The sequence below is a fragment of the Solanum stenotomum genome, chromosome 12 (genome assembly GCF_019186545.1).
Source record: "Solanum stenotomum isolate F172 chromosome 12, ASM1918654v1, whole genome shotgun sequence".
Taxonomy (NCBI): Eukaryota; Viridiplantae; Streptophyta; class Magnoliopsida; order Solanales; family Solanaceae; genus Solanum; species Solanum stenotomum.
The window spans coordinates 32,254,418-32,272,364 of record NC_064293.1 but is presented as its reverse complement, the minus strand read 5'-3'; the positions used below and the strand labels follow the sequence as shown (position 1 = coordinate 32,272,364).

Here is a 17,947-nt window from a genome sequence, read left to right as displayed (position 1 = left end):
CATTTTCATTATGACTTATTGATTTACACTATTTCTTTTATGTGATTTCAATTAATTCATTATTATTTTTTGTTGAATATTTAAGTAATCATATCATATTTTGTGTTATTTTCTTAAAAAACACATTAGATAGTTATATATTTTTGTAGAACCAAAGAAATATTTGAAGTGCAAGTTTATTATATGTTTGTATGAATACTTTATTGGGAAAAACCAAAAAACTCATGTACACCCCCGAGGATTATCATTAATCAACTCAAATTTCTCTTCCTTTTTTCTCTAGTTTTTTTAAAAAAACTAAACTCAATGAGAAAGTGTGAAACAACAATGCACCCAAATCATACCTCTAACACTTTGTTTGGATGGTTGTTACGTATTGTTTTATAATGAATCGTATTGTATTGTATGAATAGTTTTGGATCGATTGTATCGTTTTTCGTCGTTACATAATGTCACACATCTATAATTTGAGTGATAAACCTATAAAAAAAGTAGAGTACATGGTAGAACTACATGTAAAGGTAGGATAACAAATTAAATATGATTATTAAGTAATAAATAAAGACAAAATGAGAAGAAAATATTAAGACACGACACATTCACACCAAATCGGTTGTTACATAAACATGATCTTTTCGTCGTTACATAACAATGAATTTAATCAATACGATACAATAGAATGTAAGTAACAATCAAAAACAAACATTGTATCTAAACAACAATACAATAGGGTAACAACCATCCAAACAAGGTGTTAGTTTACTACCAATTTTCACCCAATGCTGACTTTCTTTTTGGTTTTTTTATTTGGTGTCTAGTTATGATACCGGCATTGAAGCTCGACTATATTCAAATTCGTGCCGCTTAGGATCCCATTCGAGAAGAAGCGCTCTCTACCAAAGATTTTTTCATTTCCAAAGCTCAAACATTAAAATCTGACTAAGAAAAAACAACTCCATCTAGTGTACCACATCCTTTGGCCTTGGTAGATGTTTACTTTTTCTTGCTCTTTTTTGTTGTTGTTGTTGATAATTGTGCTTCTATAAGAGGTACAAATTGTTAACAACATTCAAGTTCAAACTGATTTTTTTTTTTAAATTTCAGATAAGAATTAATTAAATTTGGAGGTCAATAACATAGCAACAAATGGCTAGAAGATCACGGATCAATTCAATGTCTTCTTTAAAATTCTCATTTGGTCCTTTGGAGGAGCGATTATACTAAAAAAATAATTTCGTCAAATATAAAAATTAAACCTTTGCAAATCACAATAGTAATTTTAGATAGCTTCCTTACATGGTCCAAAATTTTTATAGTAAACGTTTTGATGAACCAAAATTCTAACGGAGGACAAATTTAAATCATATGGCAAATTAAATCCTAATAAGGGCTTGGCCGCTTGAGGTATTCTTTATTGACGCGTAATAGTGCTTATGTTGGCGAAACAAGAAAAAAATAAACAAATCCAAATCATCGAGTCTCCGATTTCAAGAATTATTGGGCTTCTGTCTTTTATCCAACAAAATCATCCATTCATTCCATCGCTTTGTCTCTCTCTGTTTGTGTCTACGTAATTTTGAGGTTTTTTTTTTCTTTTTCCCATCTTTTACTTTGTTATCTAACCTGCAAATTGGGTGACCTCAAATGGGTATTGTTTGAATTTGGTTGATTAACAGATATATCTGCGTTGAAGTTTTGTCTTTTGACTCAACAATGGATTAATTCTGAAATTAAAATTACCAATTCTTGGTTGTCTGTTTGCCTTATGATTGTGGCAATTGAGCTTTTTAGCTGATCATTTATGGTTGCTTGCTTGCTTACTAAGATTGTGTGAATGAAACCCTTGATGCCCATTTAGAAAACAGGAGGAGAAAAAAGTAATCTTTTTTGTAATCCATGGAAATTTTTGATGTTTTACAATCGTATGTACTTTCTAATAGTGTTTGTTATTGTATAAGTTTTGATTGAATTCACGGCTAGTAGATTTTGCTCAAACAGTGTATTGTGTTAAGAAATTCATTATTCAGAACCCATTTAGTAGTTCTTCTAAAATCCAAAACCCATAAAGTTGAAATTATGCTCCGGGTGCTATGCAGTGGCTTAATTCCCAAAGAAAGTAAAATTTTTCACTGAGTTTCATATATAATTGCATATGAAGATATCACATTTAACTACTGTATTGGGCACTCTGAATTTTGGAAGTAAAAGGATCCAAGTGGAGTTGAATGAATATTGAGGATTCATATAGCCAACAAGAATTGTTTGGAGTTAAGCCTTTAAGGTGTGTATTTCTTCGAGAGCTGCAAGTTTGGAAGTATTGTGTGTCTTCTAAAGTAAACCATCCGGCTGTATATATCTTAGTTCTGATAGTTTAATTGTCTCTGCTGTTACAGGTGTCGAACATCATACTTTTCTTTCTTAAGGCCTTGATCAGAAAGGGCATTCACTCATTCGGGATTTCCTGAAGAGAGCGGGTGCCCAATTGGCTCGCTTCTTCATTTGCTTGCTGAAGGCCTTTTGTCAGTTCTATTAAGTTACCCCAAATTTCGATCACCACAACTTTTGCTTCCACAATCAGGAAATTGAGACAATTGGGGATTGTCAATGACACTTGAAAAGGTTTTTGAGGTACTATCATAGCTTGAAAGAGATATAATGGGTGCAGTTTGTTGCTGCTTGCGAGACGAATGTGAAGATTTTGCCAACCCAAACAGCTCAATGTATAGGAACTGTATATGCTTTCCAACTCTTGTTCAGAACTTCTTGCATGTGGTATGCTTTTCGACGACATCTTTGTATAATCACTTTATAGTTCCTTCTTTTTGAACACACTACTGCTTCTTACAGTCATATATCAATGGATTACACCTTTCTAGTCTCTTTCCTCTGAATCATTAACTAATATTCCCACCTGAAGTAATTAGGGAGTTTTAAATTGATCTTGTTACCGTTTCTTTGTCATGGGACAATGTTCAGTTGTAAGCGGCACTTATTTTGTGAACCGATAGCATCAGTAGTTTGGTGGTAGAAATTGATACTTGACTTTCTTGAACAATGAGACCCAAACTCATTTACTTCTTTGATCTGTTTAACAGGAATGCTCATATTTGCAATGAGTTGTTAGCTAACTCTGTCGTTGCATAAACTCAGTGGGAGTAGTATTGGCTGTTTCTTTTGCTAAATTTTGCTTGAAAAATTGGGTTTTTTTCTTGCTTTGTACTGAATCACTTAGATATACTGTGTTTGCTAAAGAAATTGAAACGAGAGGAAGGACGGATTTCAGGCTCTGGAAAGCAGTCAATTGTTAGATTTCATATGCTAGCGGATCCTGTCCATGGGATTCCTCCTTTGCATTGCAATTAGGTTTTCTCTGCCTCTATCAGATGATGAAACAACTTTACTATTTCAGTAAGGCTCATCATCCACAGCTCTGACACATGGAAAGTAAGGAACTTAATATTACTCGTAAATCTTTTGAGATTATTCGGTAGCTGAACTTATCTGCATAATCTGTTTAGGTATTTGTATCACAAAATATTATCTTTGGGTATGGTCTTGTATTTAGATCGTCATCAGCTTCACATCAAGACCTTTTTCATTCACTGAATAGGTGCTGATGATAATTACTTTCCTTTATGTGCCATAGAATTTACATATCTTCATTCTTATCTTGCAGTATGCATCACTTTTCCATAGAGGAGAAAGACATGTCATTCCTTCATCGGATCAAGGTGCAGCATCTTTGAGTTCTACAGCATCTCTTGATGACTCACTATCTGACATGTACCGTTCTCCTCCGAGACCACTGCCATATGATGCTGATCCAAGATATTTCCGCTTGCAACAAGATGGACAAGTCTCAAGAAGGGAGAAAGGCTCGAGCCACTCATATGAGGAAACTGAACCACTACAAAGAAGTTTTGATGACCCTGAATCGTTAAGTGATGTAAATAAATGGAGTCTGCCTACATTTGAAGAAGGATCAAAAGAATCCAATAAGTCTTCTGTGGAATTCTCAACTGCTAAAATGACTTCTGGAGATGCTCATAGCTATTATTATTCAGAAGATGAAGATGTCTGCCCAACATGTCTTGAAGGTAAAATTTTTATAGCCTTGTGTTCTACTTCATTGGATGTAACAAAGTAGTCTAATGCATGCCGTTTGCAGAGAGCCTTATAAAAAGTCTTCTTCTACTCCTCTTGTCCCACCCTCTGGTAGCATAATTTAGACATTAGTTTATCGAGTGGACAGTGTAAATTTAAACTACCCTAGTCACTGTTATAGTTTTTCAGTTTTTCCATCTAAAATCAATGGTGTAATACTATTTGTTAAAGAATAAACACTCAACTGGTGAACAACAGTATTTGATAGCAAGGTTCAAGGTGTATCTTTTGAATATTAATTTTCATGAGCCTGTAATCTTACCTTATCAAAACAAAAGATGACCCTGATGATCCTGTTCTTTCAGAATATACAGAGGAAAACCCAAAAATAATAACAAAATGCTCTCACCATTTCCACCTGAGTTGTATATATGAGTGGATGGAAAGAAGTGACAGCTGTCCAGTTTGTGGCAAGGTAATTGTGATATCATTTAAATTTATGTGTCATCTCCTTCTCTTCTTTTTTTATGCTTGATTTGGTGTTATGGTTGAGCTTATCCTATATATGCTGCAATGCTACACACAGGTCCCAGGCTTTCTGAGGGAAATGTATGCATATTTTTATTTTTCTACATTGACCTCTCTGTCTTAGTGACGATCAAGTAGTTCTAACATATACCCATTACAGCCTAACAATATAGACTCAAATCCCTTCATGAAGCTGCAGAAATCCTCCCCACACTTTTTAGCTGGGCTAACTCTATTCCTCTAAATAACTTAGATCACTACCTGGATTTTGTCAGCTCCTTGGCTCTATAAGTTTTTTATTCCGACGGAGCTGACAGATCCCCTTTTGTATCTTCACATCTACTGGATGCCTTAATGAAATTTCACTTGCTTCATCAAAAAATCCTCCCCTCACTGCTTTTTCTTAAAATGTGGATCCATAATAATTAATAAGGAGGCAGTTCCAGGAATGTTCATGGTGTAAAGATTAAATTATATTCTGATAAAAAAAAACATCTACATTTCTTGTCTTTTTGTTTCATTTTGGCGAGAAAGTGTGAACTAGGAAAGGCAAAACAAGGGGAGGGGTGTAAGGAACCGTATGTCTCCCTCGTTTTTATTAGTTTAAGATTCTTTTTCATGAATTACCCAGTTCTTATTCTCAGCCACACTCCTGACTTTGTCAAGATTATCTTCTTGGTGCACAAAAAAGCATGAGCTGACATTCTTCAGATTTCTTTTTTGATTCTTCTGGAAAAATTAATGATACATGGGCCAACTTATTACAAATACTTGCATGGGATAGAGCTAGCATCTATTTTATCATCATTAGCTTGTTTGGCATGGAGGAGTGGCTCATTGCTTATTTATTTAGTTACCTTTTTCTCAATTTGGCAATTATACCCAAATCAGCAAACTTAGCTTTTCCTGCATTAATTCTGCTTTATATGAAATACTGAGGTTTTATATATCATAAAGGTAGTTCATAGTTGTATGGAATGAACTCAGGAAAAGAGGTTATTGAAAAATCTCTAGGAGAGGTTTATTTTAATGAATGCCGATGATGAGAGTAAAAAAAGCTGAACTGCAGTCAAGTACAGAAGGTTTGGTGTAAAATACCAATCGTAGTGTGAGGGCTTGAACCGTGAACTGAGCAGAGAAAGCATGTCAAGGATTTCATAACTTGTTGCATTTCTAGGTCGTCAGAAGCAAGTCAATAACATTAGATGAACAGCAAATAAATTTAGAGGAAGCGTGGAGAATCTAAACGAGGTTGTAGAATGATACACAACCTGAACATTAACAATTACATTGCATGTGCATATTTGATTCAAATATTGTCCTATTCTTAAGAGACTTCGTATAACCATGCTACTGGATTGGCTAACAACCTGCAGGGTCTCTTTAAGTGCTCTCAGTTATGGTGCTAAAGTCTGGCGGCTTGTTATGCAGTTAAACATGTGCAATAGTGGAAGCCCACAATGTGTGACTATCTTGAGGAAGTTTGTAAATTTTGGGAATTGGTCTCTAAAAGAAGTTCATCAGACCGATAAAGACTGATGCCAATAGCCAGAGCAACAATAAATTAACGATTAACGAGGACAATATCTTGAGGTTTAGTAAATATTTGGATATGATACAATATTAGAGAGATTATTTAGGGGGAGATGTCACATGCAACTTTCTTTGGAGAAGTTGGTTGATTAAATGTTAAGTGAGAAACTAAAAGATCTATTCTTTTTGTTAAGAGAATTGTCATTGGTAAGCATCAAGAAAATACTTAGAAGTGCATCAAGGATTAAAAGTTGTATAGGTTCGTCAACGCGAGAGATATGAGGGCCCGTGATTTGGACTAAGTGAAGTGCATCAAGGATGTAAATGGAGAAATAGGGATTTGGGTATTGTAGGTGCATAAAGATTGTGGAGGTTAAGAAGGCAATTCAGAGGAAATTGGATCAGATGCCAGTTATTAGAGAAGTGAAAATTCACTTTCCAGAGCCACTGACCCCAACCACTTGTCCATCCAAAATTTTATCTGTGCTTCATTCCTTACCTTGAGTTTTGAGTTAAGACTCATCCCACAATTTTGAAATATGTTTCCATGGACCTGTGCCATAGGGTAATCTGCTCTGCTTTGTGTATTTTGCTTTGATCACTGCTTTCCACAACCCTAGAGTTTCCATGTTGATCTTCCAATGCCATTTCCTTAGCATACTTTTGCGATATAGTACCAGATCTGTCATACCCAGATCTCCATGCCCATCAGTGGGATGACTGCCATTTGATCAGATTAAATTTGTGATTCTGGCCCGTGTTATCAAAAGCAAAAAACACAAAAAAAACTCTAACTTGGAGCTTTAAGAGCAAAGAAAGCGTGAGCTTTAATGAAAAAAGACGGAAATGGAGAAAAAAGATACAAATTTTATATATGTTTAGTCCAAGACTGATAATTATAAGGATAAATAACAAATGTTTTTTTTGAGAAAGGTAACATGATAAATAACAAATATATGGACAATGAAATTGAATTTTTTTTTACAAGAAAGGGAAATATCAATTGTTTAGTGCAGTCTCTTTTAGAAAACGCTCATTGGCAAGGACAAATATGTCTTAGTGCCTTGATGATGACACGGAACCGCACATTAAGTGAGGCGAAGCTCTCAACATGTTTTGAACCTCACTTCCAGGCTTAAAGCATGCCTTTGAGAACACTGATTCCGGCCATTTCGTTCCCCAAGAAATTCACATCTTAGCTGATCTACTTCTTATGTGCTTCGACTGGTATTGGTAAAAGGAACATGAAGTATGTTGGAATGCTGCTCAGCACCACTATTACTGACAGTTAATTTACCCCCAAAAGATAGGTACTGTATATTTCAAGATGTCGATCTTTTCTCAAACTTCACAATAATCCTATTCCAGATTTTATATGACTTGCATCTTGCACCTGGTGGGAGGCCCATGTATGTTACTGGGAAGGGCCCAGATTGCAGCACAGTATTTGAGATAGATCCTCCAGTTCAGGGACTACATTAACTGGGTATATGGTGCCTTTTAACATGTTCATAATTAGTCTGGATAACGCTTCAAAGATTATAAGTGTGAGATTCAAGTACATTACATGTATCTCTCAGCTCTACACAATATGAGTGTTTCATCTGCATAGAGCAGATGAGAAACTGTGACAGAGTTCCCAGCATCATTTCCAACCTTAAAGCTTCCAACCAATGTAGTAGATTGGCTTTCTCAATCATTTTACTGAGTCCCTCCACAGCTAAAATAGATAGGAATAGGGAGAGGGGATCTCCTTTCCTGTCTTCCAGAAGCATCTTCTTCTGTCTCTCCTGTGAGCATTACATAAAGGGCTAATGTGATTGCATCAATTAGCTCAAATGTATTTATTCCTCCGGTAACCCAATGAGTGTTTTTAATTACAGCGTTGGCTATACCTTCTCAGATAGTTCTAACTGTTCTTGTTCAGAGTTTTCTGTTTCAAGTACCAGTATTCTTTCTTTTCCTTGCAGAATTTCTTTTAATTCTGGTCTGGATTTCATTTCTTCTTTTAACTGTGTTTCTTCCACTGTTAAAAGTTTGATGACTTCTTCCATTGGGGAAGTTGTCTTTCCATCTAAAATTATATCTTCCTTTTCGATATTATTCCAAAAGTATTCTTCTAATAACTCCTGGTAGTCCATGACTATCCTTTGTAGTTATCAAAATCTTCTGGCCATCTCATGGCTTTAGGATTTCCTGATGATCCTAATTCTGCGTTCCCAACATTGTAGTTAGGCCATTTGTATCTCCATCCTTGAACTGGTTTTTTGGTTTCCAGTTCTTTTGGAGTTTTTTGGATTTGGTCATCCTTTGGTAAATCTCCTGCTGATTTACTCCTGTTGATTCCTGCTTTGTTTGCAACAACTCAGTTATCTCTTTGTTGCATTCACATTTTATCTATCTTGTTAGATAAGTCTGTGATTATTTTTGCAGTTTGTTCCATTTTCTCAATTTCTTGAGATTGTGGTTTGTTTCTGAGAAGGTCTAAGATCTGGTCGATCTTTTTGTCCATTGCCTCAATTTTTGTACTGATGGTTGTTAACTTGTTATGCTTGCCATCAATTTCCAAGAATCTGTTTGAGATTTGTGTTAATCTCCTTTAACTGATTCTCAAGACTGTTGATCTTTTCCTTATGATCTTGGTCTTTTATCCTGTCTAGGATTTTATCTGAGAAGAGAAAAAAAGCCTACACATCCACCATTTATTAGGACAGTATTTAACAGTGGTAACACTGATGTTGATCCACTTAAGCCATCCTTCTCCAAATCCCATTTTCCTCAGAATAGAGAATAGATATAACCAGTTCAGCTGGTCAAAGCTTTCAATTTCCTCAAAAAAAGACCAGGCTGTTCAGATTTCAACTCCCAACCCAAGACCTCATTAGCTAACAAGGCTGTGTCAGAAATCTACCTTGATTTAATAATGCATGCTGATGCCCTGAAACCAGTTTCATTTTCACTCTAAAAAAATTTCAAGGCAGTTTTATACACTACTAATTAAATTAATTGGCCTTTAATCACTCAACTCCATAACCCCTTCCTTCTGAGGAATTAGAGTTATGAATGATGCATTGCTGACCATGTTTCTTGATTGATGAAAGTGCTGAAGAGCACCCATAGCATCATGTTTGACATTACATATGCCGTTTTGGTAGAATTTCGTGGTGTATCCATCAGGTCCGGAGCTTTATTTCGAGCACTTTTGGTTGTAGAGGCAAGTACTTCAGATTCCTCAGTCTTTCCAGCCACAATTTCTCATCCTCTGGGTTTGATGCCACCTCCTCCAGATTTGTTGTTCAATTCTCATTTTATTACCCTAATAAGTACTTCCTCTGTCCCAATTTATGTGTCGTTCTTCTCTTTTTAGTGTTTTCAAAACGAACGTCACACTCATATAGAGATAAATTAACTTTAAACTTCTCATTTGAATGAGATGATTTATAGCCACAGAAATATCTATGACTTGTTTTAGACCATAAGTTTCAAAAGTCTTGTCTTTCTTTCTTAAATTTCGTGCCCAATGAAACACTGCCACATAAATTGAGGGGGGGAGTATACTTTCTCTGAAATGAAGGTGTTGAGGTCTAAAGCTGATAAGGTAGTTGAGAAGATGAGAAGCTCCCATTGTTTTGATGTAATTCCATTGAGGTTTGACAGTCCCTTGGATATCAGTGGTGAAGTTGACTGAATGGATTCAGGTATCCAATCAAACTACTTGTGAACAATGAAGAATGACAACTATTCTGGTTGTTTGCCTAACCTGATTTGGTGCAATCACTCGGGCTTATGCTTGTGCTTACCAAATTAGTCTATGGGTTGGATTGGGTCTAAAAAATTGCATGTTCAAGATAACGACTTAAGAGTTTTTCAGGGCCTTCAAGGCAGTCTAAACAGACACTTTATTCCCTACTTATCTTTTTTAGTCAAACTGCACCAGAATGTTGTACCCTGACCTGATGTTGGCTTTAGCCAACCAGTCCACCCTTTTTAAGGTACATTTATTCTAGGCCTGCTTCATGCTTATCCACAAATCTCTTTAGGGCTATTATTGACAATCCACATGGAAACGTTCCTTGGGAAATTTTGTGACCAGATAGAGCCTGAAAGTGATTGGGAGTTTCGAACTGTGTTGATTTTAATAGAGTCGTCGAAAAGGCTATGATGAGATTCATGAAAAGGTTTGGTAAATCTAGCTAATTTCCATCTCTTAGCTTATATCAGGGTTTAGCGCGATGGATAAGTGGTATTTGACACCTCTAATATATAGAAAAGATTAAAAAAGTCTTGCTATGAAAAATTGAAGAGGACCATGTGAAGGGCCCCTAATATGTTTTCTGTTGTCCACCAAGGTTTGACATCATACAATCTCAAAGATATGTCTTGGGACACTTTCAGTTCTGTTAATCCCCCAAAAAAAAAAAAAATCGACGAGAGGGAGTTGCTCGGATGGTAAGCACCCCTCACTTCCAACCCAAACCAAAGGTTGCGAGTTCGAGTCACCAAGGGAGCAAAAAGGGTGGGAGATCCTAGGGAGGGTAAAAAAAAAAAAAAAAAAAAAAAAAGACTGCACTTCAATTGATGCTAATGTTGCTATAAAAACCACCTATGTGACAAGTGACAAGAGTATACTCTGGCTGCTTCTCCTCCCTACTCCCTCCTTTACTTTTTTTAATCTGTGCTATGTTCTTCAGGGGCTTTGCTGCCCTCCTTGCTATAGTTTCTCCTTGTCTCACGAATAGAAGAAGGTTCTTTTTTGCTAAGGTGCACCACATATGCATGTTAGAACTCGATAAATCATATTATATCCTTGGCAGTAGAAGCTAGAGTTATCAATCTCAGTTTCAAGTGGGCTGTGCTGCAATTTCGCGCTCAAGAATCACAGATCTGCTTAAGTTCTTTCAGTGCTTCACCGTGTGCGACAAACTTACAAAACATGTCCCTCTGTTAAATAGTAAAGTTGTCGATTTTGGATTAAAACAAGAATAGATAGCAACAGAGCACCAGAAAACACCGGGAATGAGAAACAAAAAAAAGAAAAGGGAGTCAACTAGGAGATTATGTTGATTCAGATACACTTAGTGTGTCATACAGTTATTATTTTTGCAACACATTTAATGATTTTGATGGGAATAATGTCTTTCGTCTTTCTTGAGCCTCACGTTCGCTTTACTTTTCATAGACAATGTAAGATGTAGATGAGGTTGTAGAAGGAGCATTCCATTCCAATATTTCTGTTTTTCTCTTTGACCATATAACACACACTAACTGGAGTTCTCTCCTAAGATCCTTCAGTTTCGTCGTACTTATTTCAGTAAGAGTTGTGTTTTAACAGGTAAATACTCGTATACAGGCATTGTTTCTAAAATTTCAAGTTTGGCCTTTTCTTTTTGATTTGTAGGTGATGGCATTTGACGAGACAACCTAATCTTTGCTCAAGAGGTTACAGTTCCAGAGGGGTGAAACCAGCAGTAGTAAGGGATTATAAAACCAGAACAGATAAATTTAAAGTCTGTGTGAATACCATTTTGCCAAATACATATATGTTATCATGTACAGTAAAATATAAAATAAGTACTAATTGTTAAACATATCCCTCATTAATGCTTGAGTTTCCATATTGTTATATGGTTTTCACTTTATTGTTGCACCCCCAGTTTGGTGGATTTTCCAAATACAGTTTTCGCTGTTGTTTACAAGTACATAGTTCAGAGATTCTTCTCCTGTTATAACATCTGTTTGGTAAAAGGTTTGTTCATCGATAGCCAACAATTCTTTTTGAAATGAAAAAAAAAATCTACTAGAGCAAAGTATAGAAATATTGTTTTCTAGTACAGTCTCTCTACCTTAACCGAGGTCTGGATAAGGTTTGTATGCACCCTATTCTCATGCATACCAGACTTGCTTATTGGATCATATTGGATATGTTGTTGTTATTAAGGATTAATTATTTATCAGAAAACAACAACAAGAAGGTATGGATAAGGTCTGTCTGCACCCTATTCTCACACATACCAGACTTGCTTAATGGATCATATTGAATATGTTGTTATTAAGGATTAATTATTTATCGGAAAACAACAACAAATGAATATTGATCCATATTTCAAAGATTCACTTGTTTCACTACTCAGACAATATAATCATATTGCTATGAAACACAATCTACACCTAACAATTCATAGTCTAAAGTTATACATATATTATTCCATGGAACTTCTAGTTTCTTTGATTCCATAACAAACCTAATATTGCAAAATCACAAGTTCTATAGAAGACGAATCTGAAGGGATGTCTCTCAAATTATCCTTAATACATATATACCTTTCGAAAAACATTTTTCACTAACCATCTATCAAACATTGAAAACATATTCTAGAAAAAAATATTTTCAGCAGTATCAAACACAAACGAAGGTGACATTTCTAATAGTTCATAATAACTATTAAGACTATTTGTTAGCTCATCATCTGCTTCATATTAAGCAAAACAAGTAGACAAAAATTAATTACAGATTGATTACAACTAATTAGTACAACAAAGCCATACAATTGCGATTTTATATGTATATAAATTAATTAACTTTTCATCCTTTGTTGTGGACATGGTGGAACATCCATGGAGGCATCAAGGTATTGTAACCATCGCGATTTTGACTTTCATCCGTTGCTTGAGAAGGACCTCTGAGAGTTTATTAACTCAAAATAATAAGCGAAATACAAGGTAAAACTATATACAATATTAAATCAATCCTGAATGCACCATGCTATCCCATATATGTGTGTCATGTGTAAATACGGTCTTTTAAACAAAATCTAAAGATTTGCACATATATTTTCAAGGGTACGGTACACATGACCTCGATATTGTTTATATATTGAGATCAAAGATTTAAAATGAAGGCTCGAAGCTTGAAAACATGTTAAATCAAGAAGTTTATATTTCACATTCGAATATTAATTTATTTGAAAAATTAATAAAAATAAATTTAATTAAAATACTCGAAAATAGAAAAAGAGTAGTACCCAATTGTTAGGTTAGTGACTGAGGGAGATTGTAGCAAGAAAGTCATGGTAGACCTTTGGCCTGGATTTGTTTGCACAATTTGCTTCTTCTCATTTTCTTTAAGCTGTTTAATTCATATTTCGCGCTTCAATATAAATATTGAATATCAAACAAAGAAAATGAACTCATAATATAATATATATTACCTTCTTAGAAATTAAGTTGTTTCGCTCTTGCAGTTCTTTTTCCTGCAGTTGAAGTGACTAAATTAACTATTATGACTTATGCCATAACATTAATTAGAATAAAAGATTTTTACAAAAATATACAGGATAAAATAATTACATCACATAGCTCATATCTTCGCTCAGCATAACCATTTTTTTTCACCTGTGCTCATACAGTATTGTACATTTACCATACACAATGTTTAAATTAAGACAAACGTGAATAAGTGGTATTTATACACATTTTAGTCATTTGTATGCGGTGTTTTAAAAGGCGGGGTGTGAGATGAGGCGTTTTATACAATGGGGAGCGAGGCATAAGTCTCATGGATCTATGGGGTGTAGTCTCATCTATATTCAATTTTATAATTTTATTACTATAGTAAAATAAGCAAAAGTAAACCTTTCAATGATCTTACAAATAAAGTTTTATAAATAACCTATATAATATATAGAAATTATATTATGATTTTTATTTGAGATAAGTATTAATAATCAATAATGAAGAAAAAAAGTATTATAATTACGATTTGAGAAATATCATTACACCAATAATAAAAAATATGATTTAAAGCAAAAAAGGTTCAAAAAAATAAATTAAAAACGCCCGAGCCTACGTTTTTACGTCCAGGACTTACGTTTTTATGCTCAAATAGAACTTACGCCTTATGGGTCTACTTACGTCTTTAATTTACGTCCTGGAGCGTTTTTGGTACACCCTGCCTCGAGACTCGCCCCAAAAACATTTTTGAAAACACTGTTTGTATGCTTTGAATTATATTTTGGTTTCCCACTGCGCCTGAAAGTCCCACAGTGAGGGTAAAACACTTCCTAACTAAGGCGACTTTGTATACAGGGAGACTCAAACCCGAAATCTCTAATTAAGAATGAATGAATACTTACCACTCAACCACAATCCTTGTCGATTGCTTTGAAAAATTCACTCATAGTTTCACATAGTTAATTGTGACAAGAAAGAAATATTAAATAAAGTGCAGTTACTTTAATAAAGTAAAAAGTATTTTTAGACTTTACACAATTAATTCGAGGTGAAATCAACCTAATATTAGTGAGGTCGTTTTTACAAGTTGAAGAAAGATTTTTTACCTTTTTCTGCAGCTGGGAAATGGACTCATGCATCAGTTGATTCTGCAAATTCCAGTGACAGGTCTTGTTGAGCAATTTTTATTTTTTAGGTTAAAACAACATTATATTAAATAATAATAATAATAATAATAATAATAATAATAATAATTAACTACTAGTATTAGTTAGTCAAACATACTTAATCGAAAAATTATACCTGAAATAGAGATCAAAAATTAATTTCTATACTTATATTAAATCTTGAATATCCCAGAGAATTTCTAGCTTCTCCAATGAATTATTTAGTTAATAATTTATTGAAAGAAAAAAAAAAGTTTATGGAATAATTTTTATTCGATAAATTGGAAAGTACCATTGATATTACTTATTTTCTTATATGTTATTATATGTCTCACATATTATTAATCGTTGAGAATAATACTGACCTTCCTAGATCTCACTCGTTTCAGAGCTGTATCGAGTTGTTGCTCTAAACCCTGAAATTCACGCAGATTAAAGGCATCCAGATCTTCTCCCATAAAATGCCTGCATTCATATTTCGATTTCAATTCCAAATATAAATCAAAGAAATATGCATGGTTAGTATGAATATTTTTTATATCTTCGTGTTTTTTTATCTGTTATAGCAAGTAACATATCTGATTTTTAAGATTTCATTTCCATATTCTAGGAAGGTGAAGTTATTTAGACTGACAGGGTATAAAACTTAACCTCTTATTTTAATGAGGTTTTAGCACAAAAAATCCAACTATAAACTCCCCTCCGTTTTAAGTTACTCCCTCCATCCATTCCAATTTATGTGGCATTTTTTGGATTTTGAGATTCAAATAAGTTTATCTTTGACCGTAAATTTTTCATATATTTTTTAAATATTTTGAATTGTCAATTATTATAACTTGTAGTGCGTTTTACCTAATTTATAAATATATAAATTACATTTCAAAAAACTTGAAGATTCCATACGCAAATTAAATTTCCAGTCAAATTTAAATTGTTTTGACTCTCGTAAAACAAAAAGTGTCGCACATAAATTGAGACACATTGAGTAATTGTTTGTCCGTCAATATAGAGTTAATATGCTGCAACATCTCTAAAACTTGTTTTCTTAAACATAAGATAACATATGTATTTGTGGCGATAAAATCTTTTCAATAAAAAAATATAGAAATATGTCATTTTTTTAAACAAAGTGATTATTCACCAGATGAAGTGGAGTAGGTACCTTATATTTCTTTGCAGAAGTTCAACTCTTGCCATGAGCTTTGGGTACTCGAGAGTCCAGTTTTCCTACAATAATCCATGAAATCATGCAACAAGACTTCAAATATACTATATATATTATTTCGACTCTATCAAAAACATTGTTAATTTTTTTAAAAAAGTAATGCATTTTTAAAGAACCTGACACAGGATTCAAGTCTTGCCACCACTTAGTAACAGTGGAGGTGGGAGATCAAGTTAACGAAAAGGCTAGGTTGAAGCTATTCAAGCATCTCAAAGTTTATCTATAACGAGGCAGTCAATGTTATTAGAGAGTCCAAATAATATAAAATTATAATATATGTTCACTTTTATCCTAAATCGTGCTTAAACATCTCACATAATTGAGACATTAAAATTTTAACAAATCTCTCTATCAATTGATTAAGCTCTTTGGAAATTAAAGAAATAAAAAGCAAATTTTAGCAAAGGAGAATTGTAACAGGTAATAACTAGCTAATTAGGGATGTGAAGAATCAAAATTCTTCACAATTTAATTGGATAGTTTTCTTCATCTTCCCTTCAAAGCACTCAACTACTAGTAGTTATTTACTCAGAAAATCATGTTTCGTCGTGATTCTAATTCTTAAAAAAAAAAAGCGATTTTTTAAAAATAATAACTATAGAGATAGCATATGAGAAATCAATTACTATATAACAAATTAAAAATGGAGATTGGAGTAAAAAAACATTGTAGCCAAGCTATGAGAAGAGAAAAACTTATTAGGAACAATTAAAAAAAAAAAAAAAATCTCAAATAAAAATTAAAAGAGATCTAAATGAAGGATATAATTAAATACCTTATAAGTTGTATTCAAGTTCCTCTCCGCATATGAGTAACTTTCATATCTTTCCAATATATTTTCCATGCTATATATAAAAATAGAAAAAAAGGTAATTAAACTAATTAATAAACTTCGTTTAATAAATTAAAATAGTAATAATAATTATTATGAACCTGGATTGAGTGGAGTACTCAAAGAGCTTGCCATTTGAAGAGAAGACAATTAATGCGACGTCAGCATCACATAGCACAGAGATCTCGTTGGTTTTCTTCAACAAACCGGATCGTCTCTTTGAGAAAGTAACTTGTCTACTTATTTTGTTTTCGATCCGCTTCATCTCCACCCTACCCCTCCCCATCTTTCAAACAGACGGATTTAGAGTGAGTTCTAATTTAACAAAAAAAATATATTCAAAAACATCATACCTAAAATTAATTTTTTTTTTTTTGAAACGCAGGGGTATGTGAAAATAAAGCATAAATTAAAACTCACAGCGTCTAAATTCCGAATTTACAGATGCTATGCAGGAGAGCAACAAAAGAAGAAACCCTAATTCCTAAAGGGAAAAAGTGCAAGGAAAAATCAAGTTTTTATATGTCGTAAGTCAATTATTCATGGTGTCAACTGTCAAGTGTATATATATATATATTTTTTTATTTTTTTTTTATTTTTTATCATTTTAACTATTAGTTATTTGGCTACGAGTATTATTTTTTTAGTGAATATTTGATTTGTTGTATTAAAAATAATATAATTTTAAAGAATAAATTATTTATTTACCAAGATATCTTTCGTAAGAGTAAAAAATGTGAAAGTGATAGTATAAAAAGAGATTAAGAGGATATTTTTATCATTTTAACTATTTTTTGCTGAGATGAATTATATCATCATTAATTCATTATTATTTCCACTAGAGACAATAATAACTTAACTCTATTGAAATAAGGAATTAAGAAGTATTAAAAAAAACTATTGTAGAATTATTTTTCTTTATCCATCACCCGGTCAAACGTCACTATAACATAAACAATTTTTAACAACAATAAATAAACACATTAATAAAGAGTGTTAAAGTCTATACCGGCATTAGTTGGGTGTCATTAGATCCACTATCGCTAAAGGCTTTAGGGACATATATATAAAGAATGTCAATTACTGCTAAAAATAAATATTTAAAAGCTATTATCGTTAATTAACTGACGTTAAAAATTATTTTTGATATAGTGCGTGTTGTAAGAACTTTAATTTGGAGTTGGTGGGCTAGCTGTTGTTATTGGGAAACCCGTGTGCATATTGAAAAAGTAAAAAGACAAGAGTGTTGTTTGTAGGTACATTTGGTGTCGAATAGTAATTGGAGAGTACTTCTGTGAACTTAGTGTAGTTGTTAAGTGTTTGTTCACT

At 33.4% G+C, this 17,947-nt stretch overlaps 2 protein-coding genes across 3 annotated transcripts; one reads left to right on the top strand and one right to left on the bottom strand.

The window, feature by feature from the left end:
• The first annotated feature begins 1,414 nt into the window (after nucleotides 1-1,414).
• Nucleotides 1,415-11,804, top strand: LOC125848355 (E3 ubiquitin-protein ligase At3g02290-like). 2 transcript variants are annotated; one of them, XM_049528206.1, is made up of 5 exons: nucleotides 1,415-1,581; nucleotides 2,394-2,772; nucleotides 3,677-4,097; nucleotides 4,470-4,579; nucleotides 11,564-11,804. In XM_049528206.1, the coding sequence occupies exons 2-5, from the start codon at nucleotides 2,656-2,658 to the stop codon at nucleotides 11,588-11,590; spliced, it is 675 nt and encodes a 224-aa protein (XP_049384163.1). In that variant the 5' UTR covers nucleotides 1,415-1,581; nucleotides 2,394-2,655; the 3' UTR covers nucleotides 11,591-11,804. The 2 variants fall into 2 exon arrangements, with proteins under 2 accessions (XP_049384163.1, XP_049384164.1); XM_049528207.1 differs by lacking the exon at nucleotides 1,415-1,581 and adding an exon at nucleotides 2,260-2,281.
• A 737-nt stretch (nucleotides 11,805-12,541) lies between these two features.
• Nucleotides 12,542-16,904, bottom strand: LOC125848353 (truncated transcription factor CAULIFLOWER A-like). The gene is made up of 8 exons (XM_049528204.1): nucleotides 16,720-16,904; nucleotides 16,562-16,631; nucleotides 15,724-15,788; nucleotides 14,927-15,026; nucleotides 14,502-14,543; nucleotides 13,374-13,415; nucleotides 13,188-13,291; nucleotides 12,542-12,845 (listed from the first exon to the last, which is right to left on the bottom strand). Exons 1-8 carry the CDS (start codon nucleotides 16,902-16,904, stop codon nucleotides 12,749-12,751), a joined length of 705 nt encoding a protein of 234 aa, XP_049384161.1. The 3' UTR covers nucleotides 12,542-12,748.
• Nucleotides 16,905-17,947: the final 1,043 nt, after the last annotated feature.